We start from the raw sequence: 15,211 nt of genomic DNA, 5'->3' as shown, positions 1-15,211 counted from the left end.
GAGTCAAGAAACTTCAGGGTCTGGCACCTGTCAGCAACTGGCATAATTTCTTAAACTGTCTTGAAAGCCTGAAAAGCCTGAATCTGTTACTGAATAACAGGGGGTTTCTACACTATCACGATAGTGAAATACTCTGATCTTTATCCATTAAAGACTCACTTCCATGCTTTCTCATTGCCTGCATTTTTTGGAGGAGGCCATGCATTTCTCAAGGCAAGAGAGAGAAACAAAAGTGTCGAGACAGCCTTAAAAAATGCTAAATATGGACCACAGTGAAGTAACGCCTGAGTGTTTTGTAATGTCGGTGTTCAGGTAACTCTTTAGGCTATCACCTGTAAACAGTTTATGTAAAGAATCAGAGAAAGTTAAAAAAGGAAAAGCTGGAGTACTAACTAGTTGAAAAGCAACAAAAGGTGTAGTCTGAAAGTGAAAAAGATGTGATCTAAGCTCGTAAAAAGGTGGTATAACACAGGATGTTGATTTTTAGCTTTAGTGTTTCTGGGTTGCTGTATTGTCATAGTGAATATGGAAATACATGGCATGAATTCACTTCTGTTTTTAAAATGAGGCACTTCCACGTAAATGGTAGCTGATAGTCTTGGGTAAGACACACCTGTGAAGCAAAGCTTGTAGAACAGACTTCATGGTTGGTTGTTTGTGTGTTGTTTTTTTGTTTGTGTGTTGTTTTTTTGTTTGTGTGTTGTTTTTTTGTTTGTGTGTTGTTTTTTTGTTTGTGTGTTGTTTTTTTGTTTGTGTGTTGTTTTTTTGTTTGTGTGTTGTTTTTTTGTTTGTGTGTTGTTTTTTTGTTTGTGTGTTGTTTTTTTGTTTGTGTGTTGTTTTTTTGTTTGTGTGTTGTTTTTTTGTTTGTGTGTTGTTTTTTAAACTCTTGATTTTTTTTCTTGTAGTGCACTTCATTCATTCTGTTAAATAACATTAACCAAAAATACCAGCAGAATTTAAACTTTGTTTTCTGTTATTTTTCACTGAATACTCAGAGTAAGATTTGGAGGCTCATCTGCTCGCTTTTCTTGTTCAGGTTTTAGCACCAGCAAATCATTTTCTGGATTGTTCCTTTTCTGACAGAAGGAGAATTTGTAGGATAATAAGGGATGATGTTTGTACGGTGAGAGGAGAGGTAACTGCCTCCTTCATACTGACCTTATCAAAGTTCAAATGTGTTGAATATGGGGCTGTACCCAATGACCTCTGCTCTTCAAAGGCTATGTTGTTTATTGATAACATAAAATATTCTAATGCTACCTCTGAAAGAACATTTGCTTCCCTAAGCAAATGCACCCAGTTGCAAATATATATAAATTTTACGTGTTCCTAAAGTGGTGGTTTAAAAAGTTCAATCTGAAGCCAAAGTGCTGGTATTTGCTGTTTTCTTTGTGCAGTTGTGCATCCTCCTTTCTTTTCAGTAGTGCTCTGTGGCTCTTGGTCTCACACAGTTGTAGTGCTGCTGCCCTCTGTCTTTATTGGAATTTGATTCAGAACCACTACGATGGATTAAAATTTTATTAAAGTAATCTTGGGTTGATATTTGTATAATACTGTAACTGTAGGAAAATTAGAGTTGTGAAATATACTCAAATCCTTTCCTGAAGAAGGGTAGGGATGCATACGTAATATAATGAATGCTCCTATCCAGTTTTATGGAAGTTAGGTTGCTTAATTACAGTTTCTCTTACATCCTTTAAATGGAGGAACTCTGCTCTCAGCAGTAGGTGGCCCAACCTCAGTATTTGTATTTTGTCATTGGGACGCAGAAGGGATTTGTAGCAGTCCTGGGCTCTTTGCCTGTGGTGTTCCTGGCTTATTTAAGGGTACTTGTGAGATCTGAGGAGTGTCAAGGTGACAGGGTAGTTGAAAGCTGAAGGTCCCGGTCCGGTTTGTGTTGAGTTAAAATGACTGATTGAGGCATAAGAGAACTTTTCTGCTTTGTTCCAAACCTGGTCTAGCACAGGGCTCTGCTGCAGGTTACAGCTCATGCACATAAAGTCAGGCCTGAGGGAGCCCTATCTTCTACTTTAACATAACATTTAAAAAAAGTTGGGGGATGTTGATAGGCCAGTAAATAGTTCTGTGAAATAAAGATGTTTTTATAAAGAGTGAAGCTTCACAAGTGGGAAAGGGGAAAAACAGTTGAGGCGTCGCTGTGTAAATCCTGTAGGGTGTTTGTTACTTGTCTTTTTTTTTTTCCCTCAGTGTCTTGCATAGGTTTTGTAGTCTAGCCTACCTTTTAATGCAATTATTTTAAGACTCTAAAACCACACGGAGCATTCATAGGAATGTTCTTAGCGTGCTGTCTGTGGGCAGCATACGTGGCCTTAGTTGTTCATAGCTGTACGTCGGTTTTACCTGTGGCTTCTGTACGAGTATTTAAAATAGTTTTTCTAAGAAAGCTTGTACATACAGATTGTGGTTGACTTGAGATACGGGTAGCAAATATATCTCTATTTGCAATCGTCAAGGTATTGATCCGGAAATCGTATTTTGGTAGGTCAGTGAAGAGTACTGTGATAATACAAATATTCCCGAACTTAAAATTTGCCTCCATGGTCTCTTAAAGAGTTCCCTGAGTAATTAAAATTTACTTATAAGGTAGTTTTGTTCTGTATTTCCTTTCTCCTTCTCATTTACAATCCCTAGGACCTGGTTGCAGCAGGTGTATGCTTGAATAGAGAATTAAAGAAATGCTTCTGATCTGGGTTGTAATTGATATGCAGAAGGAAATAGTACAAGTTATGTGTTCAGTTTTTGGTGGGGTATGGTTTTTTGTTTGTTTGTTTTTTTTTTAAATATAAGTAAGTTGTGACAGCCAGAAGTACCCTAAAATAGATTAATGTGCTTTGGAATTAGACAGATTAGAGGAAAGTCCTCAAATAAACAAATAAATATATGCAAACACATACATGAAGGATTGTGGCTCTCTTATGAAAAATTTCCTTAAGGTGACTATCATGTTGCTCTGTATAATATATTCCAGGCTGCCTTTCATTTATAATCCAGTAGGTGTTTTCTTTAATCTTTGAGGACTTAGTCACAGTTGTCAAAATAATGAGCTTTTCATGGTGCAACTTCTTGTTGTCCCTGTACCCTCCCCCCAAGCATAAGTAACTGATACCAGAAGAAACAATGAATTTTTCCCCTGAAACACTGAAATACAGTTTTCACTCTTAAAACCCAACAGTGTTTAACGTTTGTTAGGGAGCTCCTGCAGTGCCCACTTTAAAGGATCACCTGCAAGGCTTGGGTCAGACAAGAGGACCTGAAGGGTGCCTGCAAACCTGCAGTGCTTACATGGATGATAATCAAGTCCTGGTTGGTTTAAAGGTTTAATTATGTCATAGCTTTTGGCAAGCTGTGAGTAGTTACTCATGTGTGTAGCCACGCATGACTACAGGTGTTGCCCAGACAGGCAGCCAGCAGCGGCGTGATCAAAGAAGAATCAGCCCCTATTTGCAAACCAACCTTCACCTGAGCTCAGCTGCCCTCACACCTGGCCCCCTGTCTGTGGGCTTCTCTGCCAGGAACACCGACGGTTAGTGGCCTTTTGCTGAGGGGCAGACAGAGGAGGGATGTACTGCTCTTGGGAGCCGACTTCCTGAGCTGCAGCACCACAACTTTGAAGTCCTTGCTGCTCTTCTTGCCTCTCCCTGCCTCTGCGGAGACCCAGGGGCAGGCTGAGAGCTGGCCTGGGCCCCAACTGCCTGCCATCCTGGCTTTTGGGCCCCTAGTGGTCTCAGACCCTAGCTCAGAAACGTGGAGCCACTTGTAAAGACATGGAAAACTCCATGACAGGCTGTAGACCTAGTGAGGCCTGCAGGTCAGCTAATTTGCTGCAGTTTGACACCTACTGTAGCTCTTTATTTAGATGGAAGAGCTTTGTTATAATGAAAGTGCCTGTACAAGCCACAGGCTGCTGGAAGACCTTTCTCAGAAGAGGCAAAAGAGAATTTTCTTCTCCCCTTAAGGTATCTAAAATCAATGATTATACTTTTGTTTGCTCTGCAATAAGCCATAAGGAAGCAGCACACTGGGATCTGAAAATTCTTGTTAGCGCTAGTGACTATGGCTATCAATGACCCCTTGTGCCAAGCAGCACATGTAGTAGCATAGATGGGCAACAGATTTCTGTGGGGTATCTTGTTGAAAAAACAATGTGGGGAGAGTCAGACTATATTCCCCTCTCCAATGCAGAAGATCAAAAAGATTTTGAAAAGATTTTTTTTTTGTAAGCAAAAGTGGGTTTGGTGTACCTCTTCGATACCTGCTACCATACTGGTGGCCACAAAAGGTGCATGGTTGAAGGACAGGGCAGACATTGTGCCTTCAAAAAGACCCTGTGTAGGCTCTCTCTTTCGTTAGAAAATTGCAGTATTGAGCTGTTTCTTGTAATTTTGTCTGGCTTGTTTTCTTTTGGGATCTTATGGGCCTTTAGTCATAATCTTCTGGATCAAGAATGAAGCCTTCAGATGTGCAATGGGGATCTGTTGTTGTTTTTTTTTTAAATGCACCCTCTTCCCTTAAGATATGTCCTCTTCACTTTAGATATACCCTCTTCCCATTCGGATCTGCGGGACCTCTCTTACTGTTGACTTCAGTGAAATCCAGATCAGACTCGCCATGACTTGTATTTAAAAAACGCTCTCTCTTAAGGTAGCCCACACCCTTCTAAAAGCAGTTGGGTGAACAGTAGGAAGTATATATGCCTAATACAAGCTGATGTAATGGTATTGTAAGTCTTCATATTTAAAAGTGTGTTAGCTAAAATACTGTTGGGATTGCTTTGTAGTGGCCTGCTGTTCTGCTTTGATTACATAAAATACATTTGAACACACAAGGTTTTGTCATAAATATCCAGATACTCTTCTAAGCTTGTGCATAGTACTCAAGTCATTCAGTAATGTAGGGGAGTGTTGAAATGGCTTTATATGGATTTAGTAAAAGTGATTGTTTGTGGGGCTCGCTGGTGTCTAACCTCTCTGAACTTTTTCTGTATGTCCTGTATCAGCATAAGAGGGATCCCAGACTGTTATTGGGATCAATAATTGATGCTGCAGTGCAAATACTGAATAATTTTGTACTGAGTAGTTACCAGCCAGCTTGGGATAAAGGAAACAAATTGAATTTGAAAAGGGCTGGTGTGTATTTTTATCAGGACTGCTTAATGGTTTTTTGTGTTAACTGCAGCATCAGGATCTTGGCTCGCTGGATGCAAATGTATCAGTTCTGGTTTCTGTCAGAAACAGTCTGCCCTGGTAATCCAGGAAATAAAAGCCAAACTTTTGGGGGAGGATTTATTATAATTCCCATATCAAAACTTGCCCTTCAGTTTTATGTGGTAATGATGTCAAACCCTATTTCTTATCTCTTTGCAGAAAGGACGTGTTTCTGACAGCTCCCCAGCTCCAGGGGTGTGTGCGAGGCTCCAAGGGGTGGCAGGTACGTAGACTGAAACTAGGGGTACCCCTCCGCAGCAAGGGGGCTGTGGTGGATTCGTGGTGGCTGTGTTGTGTCATTGTTAGTTAACTAACAAATACACTGCAAGAACACTAGGGACTTAAGGAAATCATATGGGAAAACATAAGCAACGGTTTAATGATAAGCTTGATTCATTACTTTGTTTCAGTTCAAGACCAGAATATTTCTCAAGAAACTTACCAGAAAAGGGACTTAGGAACATACTGTATCTTACCTGTGCTTTAGTTACCACTGAAAGTCCCATTCAAGATTGCAGCCCTCCTGTGTTATGCGTTTTATGTGTGCAAGGGGGTCCTGGGCTGGGCTTGCTTTCAGAGATGGTTGTATCTTTGAAAGTGTTGCTGGACACCTAGGATAGTGGTTTGGGTTTGGTTTTTTTGTTTAACCACACATGCATATTGATTTAGACATTCAGGTGCTTTTGTGAGTCCTGTTAGTTGCCAGTAAGCATTTTCAAATAATTTTGACTCAGTCCTGTGAGCCCAAGAAGAAATGAAGAACCTGAAGAATATTTTGTATTGTAAGTATGTGTTTAAGTGGTGGCGAAATCTCAGGGACTTTATCCCTTGATCATTTGAGCAGTTCTCACTGCAGCACTGACGCTGTTACAACCCAGGTTCAGTATCTGGGAGAACCCAGTGAGGCAGAAAAGGGTCTTAAAACACATTTCTGCCCTGGGCAGCTCTTGAATTCTGGATTTAGGATAGCTCAGCATCCAAGTTAATAGAAGGTGCTGGTACTGCAGCTGTGGTTGGCTCCCACTCATCATCCTTGTAGTTGTACGTTAGTAACTTCTGTTTAGTTTGCTTCCGTGCAGCCAGGCTGAGGACCCACAACAGTGTTTACAACCTCTCTTAGCTCAGATGCTTTGTTGTTGAAGGCTAGAGTTAGCTTTCTTTTTCTTAAAATAAAACAAAGCAAGCAGAAGCAAACCCATTTGCTTATTCTTCTTGCTCTTTGGAATTGAAGGCTAACGTGATATTTCAATCCACCCATAATAATCTGAAAAATAAGAATTTTAATCTACTATTTGTCGTCTTGTAATCTCAGGTGGGGTTTTTTTTGGCACAGTACTTTGTCTTCTTGTAATCTTTGCCCAAACAAAAGTGTATAGTAGTAAAGAAAAGAACAGGAAGGTGAGTTAGAAAAAAAAAAAGTCTTCAAGTATTCTACTGAAGATTATAAATACTCACTGCTTTAAGCTCAAGCACTAGTTTCCGGAGTACTACTTGATGGCATATTTGTAATACAAAATCAGGAAAACAGTAAATTTCTGTCTTCACAGAAGGTTTCACCGTAAAACTGGGAATTTCACTTTCCTCAGAATTTTTATCCTCTTTTAGCACTAGGGCACATCTTCTAGCAAGCTTTGTAGTGGAAGTAAAGACCATGTCAAATTATCTTAAAAAGCTTCATCTAATTTGTAAGTACCTAGCAACTACAAAGTATTTTGGTTAGTTTGAAGTGTTAATAATCCCAGGCTCTGCATGTATGTTGGTCATAAAGGGCTACAGGTCTGCTAGTTTGGGGCTTTAACGTAGCTCAGCAGAAATCTAGTCCATACGTATTGTATAATAAGAAAAAGAGTGTAAAAATTATCTTTTTCATGAGACAGTCTAAAAATGTCACCGCTTAAGGTTTTAAGTGGTGAGAACTAAAGCAAAGGATATATGCAGCCTGTCCTTACTGGTCTAAAATACGTGAACTATGTGAATAAAACTCAAAGGTAAATTGCAGACTTCTTACTGTGTAATTTTTATTGCTTAAAATACAAGCATTGCTAACTTTTTCTTCTATTTTTGGAAACAAAACTTTGGGCAAATTGAAAAAATCAGGTTTAAGCAAAATCTCACAGTGGGAGTTCTGTGGTTTGTTTTTTCATGTATGAAGCCTTAAAATCTTTGTTATCAAATGGTATCAATAAACATTGGAGCAGGTCTGTATTCCGTTAAAGCTTTCAAAAGCCTTTGAAGAAAGTTATTTTGGGAGACTTGCAATTTATGCCCTCTGACAGATGAATCCTTTAACCCTGCCTTTTCTGTTGGAGGAAGCAATTTTCTCGTAAATTTGCCTGTCTCTGAATATTGAGCTTCATATCCCCCATCATAGTAACTTACAAGTTTTTACAATTGCTTTTTTTTTTTTTTTTAATCTGGAAGTAGCAGGGTAGGCTGCCTGGGAAGCCTGCCGTGGTTTTTTTACTCCTGGCAGTGGGAAGGGAGGGTGCCTTGCAGTAAGTTGTTGCTTACTGTGAGGCTTTGTTTTGCTGTGCTGGGACAGTGAGTGGTGTAAAAATGATTTCATGGAGAGGTAGGGAAGTATATAGGTTAGAAGGTCTTCTAGCACAAAGGAAGGTGGTCTTTTGTCTGCCAACCTCCCAGGGCTCGTGTAACCTGTGGTCGTGGAGTTGTGCACTGCTTGTGGTGCAGAGGAGGTGGCGGCAGCAGCACCACCGATGGGGAACGTAAGCACAGGGTAGGTGGGGGATTGCAAGAAAAGATAACCCTGGGGAGGAAAATAAAGTGCAATGCAAAATGGGAGGAAAATTATGTGGATACCTGGTGTGCCTGGGGAGTCATGAAGAGAGTGACAGGATTAGGGCAGGAAGGCCAGTGCCCTTCTGGCTTTCTGCAGGGAGAGGCTGGATCCTCTGTGATGCTAACAGTCATTTCTTGTGAATCGCAAGGATCCCATCTGTAACGCTGGCTGCTGTGGGTGGGTCAGTAAATTCTTTTACAGTTTTAACCTTCATAGAGAAGATAAAAGTAGATCCATTTAGCAATTTGTGTAATACTGAGCAGAATTCAGAAGTTGCACAATGCAGTGAAGTATTTATTAGAAGAAAAATAAAATGTTGAAACAAGTGTTGCAAAATGGGGCATTTCCTGACTTTGAAATTCCAGAATTTAGATAGCTTGTGCAAGTACCACACGTACAAGATGTACACTTGAATCCAGCTTTACCATGCTGACTGGGGAGAAGACACTGACCCCTGGGCTTTTGATGTTGCATTTTATTACTTACCAAGAAATTAATTTGGTACTGATAAGGGTTGCTGAATTGACATCTGCAAAAGGTGACATTTTATGTTCACAAATACCTCTTTGTGCTTGCACCTGTGTGCTAGAGGATGGGAAAGATGGCAGTCATCTTCCCATTGTGGGTTTCTCAGCTTCTCCCATTCCAGGGCTAGTGTTTTGCATTTTTCCAGTAGGTAGAACGGAACACTGTTTGATTTTTTTGTTTGTTTGTTTGTTTGTTTGTTTGCCCACCGACGCAGGTAGTGTGAGAGCCAGATATTTTTCAGTCTTGGTAACAGTCAGGATATGCCATTGCAACTCCCTGCTTTCATAATTTGTGCTAGTGTTCCCTGTCAGCACTTGGGCTGCCTGAAATTTTTCTTTCGAACAGTTTTGATTTTTTTCTCTCTCTTAAGAGGGCAGAAGCTTGTCTCTTCCCATTTCTCTCCCTGTGCACTAAAATGATGCATGTCAGTGGGGATGTTCACAGCTCTGGATTTCCAGCTGTGCTCTGCTAAACTGACAGGATCTCTGTTGGTTGTTTCTTCTTCTGTAGGTGCCCTGGTTTTAGTCACCATAAATACCAGCATTATGGAAAATTCATGCAAATAGTGTATGTATTATCTTGCTCCGGTTTGTCATTATACATTGATTTAAAATCAGCAGCAGCAGCAGAGTGTCTACATTAAAATTACTGGTTTAAATGTACCTTAGAAAATTTTCAGCAGTTTCATAGAAAGGTAGACCTGTGGTCAATTTTAGTGAGAGTTTAATTAATGTGACTAAGTGTTTCAAGTTTCTTTCTGCTTTGCTTGAAAACAAGAACATTTAAGAAGTAAATTTGTGGCTTGTTTTTAGGAGTAAAATCTAAAGCATTAGGAGACCTAACTTTCCAGAAATGCAAAGCACTCAAATCTAATCAAAGGTAGCGAACACTGATGGAGCTGAGCTAATGTGGAAATTAGGCTGTTGTCCGGACTACCTGCCCTGCCCCAGCTTCTACCCCTTTTGTTATATAAAACCAGGTTCATAGTAGATTATGGATGACTTCCCAATGGATGTCAGTGAAGGAGTTACTCCAGATAATTTTCAGCACAGGGAAGGAAGGGCAGGGAGAGAGTAATTAAACTGAAGACTAAATTAAAGGACAAGTTTCTGAGTGCATTTTCATCTCTATTTAAACTAATAGGAATGAGAACAAAGTGGATCTTGCATGATTGGGCATGTAACGTTCGCTGTAGTCTGTCTCACCCCCTTTTTTAACATGCACAATTTTACCTTAGATCAAAAAACAACGTCCCACAAGTCAAACTCACTAATGTGAAGGGCTTGTCTCCCAACCCTATACAGTGGGAACAAAATGACAGATTTCTACTTTGTGTGGCCGGAGCAACCCTCTGGCCACACTGCAAAGTAGGCACCAACTAACCCAAGCAGACCTTTTGTCTTCTTCAGAACGTAATGGAATTTGTTTCAGATTTTGTTGTCATTTTGCATTTTGTCAGGTAGGTGAGCTAGGGTAGAGGTGTAACTGTGCCTGTAGGGAGACTTCAGGTTTTCCTTTACTGGGGCAAAGATTAGCTAATCCTATTTTGAGGTCCAGAAAGTTTACAGGACTTCAGAAGTCTTCTCTGGAGACATCTCTGCCATCTGGTATTGTACATGAATCATTGCTTATCGTTGGGACTGGGACTGAATAATAATGTTCTGGCTGTATTTTTTTTTAAATCAGGAGTTAATGAATTGATGATTACATGGAGTCTTCTCAGTAACAAAAGGTGGTATGAAAAAGAGAATTAGCAGTGTGTAGAGTAATGGTGCAGAGATCTTTCTTCAAACTGTTGGTTTCCCCCTCACATCTCCGTTAAAATAAAATTGCTGAATTGCCTTAACTTTAACCATTGATTTACTGTTCACTCTCTAAATACATACCTGTAAAGCTATTTGCCTTAGAATACATTTGTGTGATACCTTGCAACTCTGAGCACTTTTTAATGTGTTGGAGAGCAAAACGTGGAATTTATTATGTATGATAATAAACAGGAAGGGTGCAAGACAGAAAACCAAGCCGAGTAAACTTAACTGAAAAGATGCCTTAAAAACAAGAATGATGTATGTGACCCATTATAAACAGTTGGATCTGACCCAAAATGCTTACTAAAATAAAACATTATAAGAAATCATTGAAGTCACAGGTTCAGCTTGAGCAAATAGTGTTTCTGTGTGGGTTTTTTCTTAGTAGATAATAGATTTATAGGAATAGAAGAGATTTTTTTAAAAATTTTCTTTTAACCTTGCTTGTGATCATTTAGTAAAACAGCTGTAAAGGCATCTTACATATTTGTCCTTCTACTTGGCCGTGTTACTTCTGTATTCATAGCAGATCTGCTGGCTGCACTTCCCAGAGGTTCCTTGCCTTTGCCTGCTTAAACCCAGTGCCTCCACCTCCCAAAGAGGCTGTCAGCATCCTGCTTGTCCTTAGAGACGTTCTTGTTGCAGCTTTGCTTCTGTCCCCCTCAAGTGCTGCCCCTTTCCTCTTGGGATGCTACTAAGCATTTTGCAACCCTCCCTTGCCCAGTTATGCATGCTGGATAATGTCTAGGTATTACGATTATCTTGAATTGCGGTGTGTCTCTTAGTGTGACACTAGCAACTCAGGCTATGGCATGGTATAAATCTAGCACCCGCTGTGCCCTGCTGCAAAGGACAATATGCTTTTCTCACTCCCCCACCCCCAGTGCACAGTTCAGTACAGAAAATACGTGCAAAAGCCTTGACCTCGGCGGGGTTGTAGGAGATGGGTGCAGTGGAGACCTGGTGTAGAGATGGGGTAGGAAGCCATGGGTTTTGTTGATTGCTTAGGTCAGAGCCCTTTCTGGGTGTGAGAGTAATGGGTGGCTCACAGAGTTACTTTCATAAAACTGCTAGACAGTCCTAGTATTTAAGCATTTTCTCCCTTTACTTTTGTTTGCAGTGCATTACCTGTATTTCTTTCTATCCCCACACACATTGAGTGCGTTTGTAGCATGAAAAGAATTTGCTAAAAATGACGCTTCCATTTGTAAGAGGTGCAGTGGGTTTGTGTAACTGATGCTTAAGGTTAATGCTGCACTTCTGATGTTCTTTGGTCTCTGAACTTAGCCGTAGTGATTTTTGTTATCTTGGTTTATTGCTTATCAGAGGTGGGATTTTCTTCTACCCACTATTAAAAGTAAGAAAATATGTAAACCAAAGTTGAATTTTGTGCATTAAACATCAGTGAAAGTTCAAAATATTTACACTTGGCATTCTAGATTTAAATGATTGCTTTCAGTTATTGCCTATTTGCCACGTAATGTGTGGCTTGTTTTTAAGAATCATCTTTTCACCAATTAATGTACTCTTTATCCAAATTAAGCTATGCAGACAGCTGCAGAAGTGTTGAATACCAGAGCATTCTACATGCTATTTTTGGCAGTACTCAGTTTTCTTTCTCTTCTACTTCTTGCTCCCCTCCTCTCTACAGCATCGTTTATTTCTGCAACGAAACAGAAGAATGTGCTCAGTTGTGCTTCTCAGCAGCTCTGCAGCCTGTGGAGAGTGTGGGCAGTCTCTGTATGAAGCATCCTGGAAAATGTGCGTTTCCTTGAAGAAGTGATCTGCTGCAAAGCACGTACTTTTATAGTTGTTCCAGCCTACCTTGTTGCACTGTACGGAAGGTCTGAAATGTCTGGTCTCTAATATTCCGTGGGACTTAGCGTTTCTTCAGCAGAAGAAAAATCACCTGCTGCAGTTACCCAAGGAGCCCTGAAGAGCAAGGATACTTGTGAAGATGGCTCTGTGTGCTTTTTATGTAGTTTGGGGTTTGTTACTGGAAGTGGCAGTAGCATTTGGCCCAGTACCGAGGATCACTTGGGAACACAGAGGTAAGAAGAGAAACTTCAGTAGTGTAATGTGGGACACTGACACAACCTCAGGGTTTCTGTGGGGTCTGAAACTCCTTGAGGCTGTATGGTCTTCCAGCCTGCTTGCTGCAAGTTTGGTCAGGCGTTGATGGCTTTGCTCAGCGTATGAAGTGCTTAGGACCAGAATATTCAAAAGTGGCTCAGGCACTGGGTTAGCTGATTTCAGATCCTTCAAGCAGTTCTGAAAACATAGCTTTTTAAAGGAGGAATTTAGGATTTGGCTTTCTTAGCAGAAGGCTCTTGCAGCTGAAGATTGCTTCAGGAGAAAAACCCAACAGCTGTATTTTTTTTAAAAATCAAATTATTTTTACTTTGAGTCTGAAGATACTAGCAATAATCTTTTTTATGCTTTTTCAGACTGAGATGTATTTTGACACTAAACCATCCGGTGCACAAAATAAATCACTAGGTGAAGGAAAGATAAGCTTTTGGCACTCTTCTGACAGCATTATATGGTGCCTAGAGTTGATACAATCTGTTTCACAGAACACCACTTTCCCTGTATTTCAGGGAAGTTTCAGCAAATATTCATAACCTCCCAATACAATTAGCAGGCGTCAGCAAATGTGTCACAAAGAGAAGTAATGGGAATCAGAGAATCCTTTCACTTTTGTTTTACTAATTTAGCCTGCATCTGAAGAGAACTCTAGAGCAAGGTCTGTAGAGTAGTTAGTTGCTGCTGTTTGTGAATATACCCCCACCCCCCCGCCCCTTTCCTTTCTCTGTCTTCCACCCTGCCCTTCCCCTCTCCCTGCACCTCCATGTGGCATGGAGGTGTAAAGCCATTTAGGCTTTACAAGGTTTTGTGTTTGGGTCCTCCTTTACTACTAATTAGTTAGCAACAATTACTTACCCAACTGTGCTGTAACCAAAGAAAACCAAACAAGTATATGGGCAGTATGAAGAAGCAGCCTTAAATAAGGATGTTAAATACTGAGCAGCCATAGAGTAGGAACATACAGATGGATATTAAGAATGAGGTACAATAAGCTGATTTATGAGATGACTGTAGGAAGTGTTTTTCCTGTTTATTGGTATATCAGTTAGTGAGTTGCTGATATAGCTTTTCAGAAAGAATGATCTAGACAAGGCTTGGGGTTCCCGCTTAGCCTCTGATGCACCTATCTTGTATAATAGTTAGAATTTGGCAAGTTGCTGTTCAATGGCATTACAGTAATGCACTGCAGAACCACATCCAAATTACTCAAAAATAAATGGAATTTATTTTCATTCCTACTATTTCTCCCTGTCTCTGTCTGCTAAAGGTTGTTGTATTTAAATATGGGAAGCCTACTTTGAATATGAGGGGGAATTTAGTTCAGTGGCAGAATGAACATGTGGAGCTGTATGAACCAGTTCATCCATTTGGGGGAATTTTCCTGCCAAGTTGAAGACTTTAAAATGACATGCTTGAGAATCTAGTTTTAAAATTAATGTTTCTGGAGAATTATAGTTGAAGACGTGCAATTTCTCATGTTAGAACTGGGAGCAATAATACATTGTTTTCTGCCTGTACCTTAAAAAGCCACACTTAATTAATCTTGTGATAGTCTCTTGCAGAAAATAGTCTCCCAAGCTTTCAGTCATTTTTCCATTATGGTTGGACATGCAGAAAAGATATTGTTGTATATTAGTCATTTTGTGTCATCTTCCTCCAAGCCATTCTGTTCCAGTCTGCATGCTTCCTCATTCCACTGCCTTTTCCCCCATGTCTCCCTCTTTCTCTCATCCTCTTCCTTTTTCATGTTATTTATTTCTAACACGTGCGTTTCACCTCTGGTCTCCACATCAAAATCAGCTTATTGACCCTCTGTAAATGGTACTTTTTTAGCTTCTCTGTCTTCTTTCTTCTATTTTAATATGCTGAAGTGTCACCTTCTAAGGTGCAGGAGTTTTTTGTGAGCTTTGTTTGGGGTGGTTGCAAGGGATTTTCCACAGTAGCTGTGTAAGTGGAAGGGAAAAGGTGGGGAAGGACCTGACAGTGCATGTGTAAAATGGAAGGTTAGGAAAAAAAGGGATTAATTCCCAGGTAGAAAAAAAAGAAGGAAGACATGAGTTCTAGGGATCACTATAAGAGGAAATATTTAGGCATTTGAAATGGAAAAAGAAAGCGGAGACCCGTGATTTCAATGTTGATGATTGGAGCTGCTGTTTCAGCTGAGCCAAGCTTCTGAGGGGTCTCTTGTCTGTTATGTGGGTTGTCTGAACTAACCTTTGTTGTTTTCAAGATATTTAACAGCTATTAGACAACTTATAAATATGACCCATAAACTCAACCCTAGGTGATTGTGTTTCTTCATGTGGTGCTGCTTTTCTTTCATTTAAACAGAGGTCCAGCTAATACATTTTCATCAATCAGAAGTGTCAAACTATTCGACCTTGCTGTTAAGTGAAGACAAAGACGTTCTATATGTAGGAGCCAGAGAAGTGGTCTTTGCATTAAATGCAGTGAATATTGCTGAAAAGCATCATGAGGTATGCATGTTAATACATTAGCCTCTGTGGAAAAGTCATACTCCGAATTTGGCTTGATTTTCTGACATCAGTAGCACTGCACTTTTAGGTGGTAGGTACCTAAAGAAGAACATACTCTGCGTGGGCTACTCCTGTGTTGTTTCTGGAAGATGCTATAGAGTAAAACATGCCATCAGATGAGAGGAAGAAATGAGAAGTTAGATATAATCAAATAATTAGAGGTCTCCTCAGGTATTTTCTTCTTGGGGACAAGATGCTGGAGTAGAGAGAGGGACTGTGGATGTT

General features: G+C 40.1%; 1 protein-coding gene across 8 annotated transcripts in view; it reads left to right on the top strand.

Moving 5' to 3' along the window:
- SEMA4D (semaphorin 4D) overlaps nt 1-15,211 on the top strand; it is a 100,095-nt gene that overhangs the window by 50,901 nt on the left and 33,983 nt on the right. For all 8 annotated transcript variants that reach the window (XM_064438697.1, XM_064438696.1, XM_064438698.1 and 5 more), the window contains exons 2-4: nt 5,385-5,448; nt 12,013-12,412; nt 14,781-14,926. In XM_064438697.1, the coding sequence (XP_064294767.1) occupies nt 12,319-12,412; nt 14,781-14,926 (240 nt within the window). In that variant the 5' untranslated portion in view covers nt 5,385-5,448; nt 12,013-12,318. The remainder of the gene's footprint in view (nt 1-5,384; nt 5,449-12,012; nt 12,413-14,780; nt 14,927-15,211) is intronic.

Source organism: Phalacrocorax carbo, chromosome Z (assembly GCF_963921805.1).
Source record: "Phalacrocorax carbo chromosome Z, bPhaCar2.1, whole genome shotgun sequence".
Lineage (NCBI taxonomy): Eukaryota > Metazoa > Chordata > Aves > Suliformes > Phalacrocoracidae > Phalacrocorax > Phalacrocorax carbo.
The sequence above is the reverse complement of the archived record's forward strand: the minus strand, read 5'-3'. Positions and strand labels throughout refer to the sequence as shown.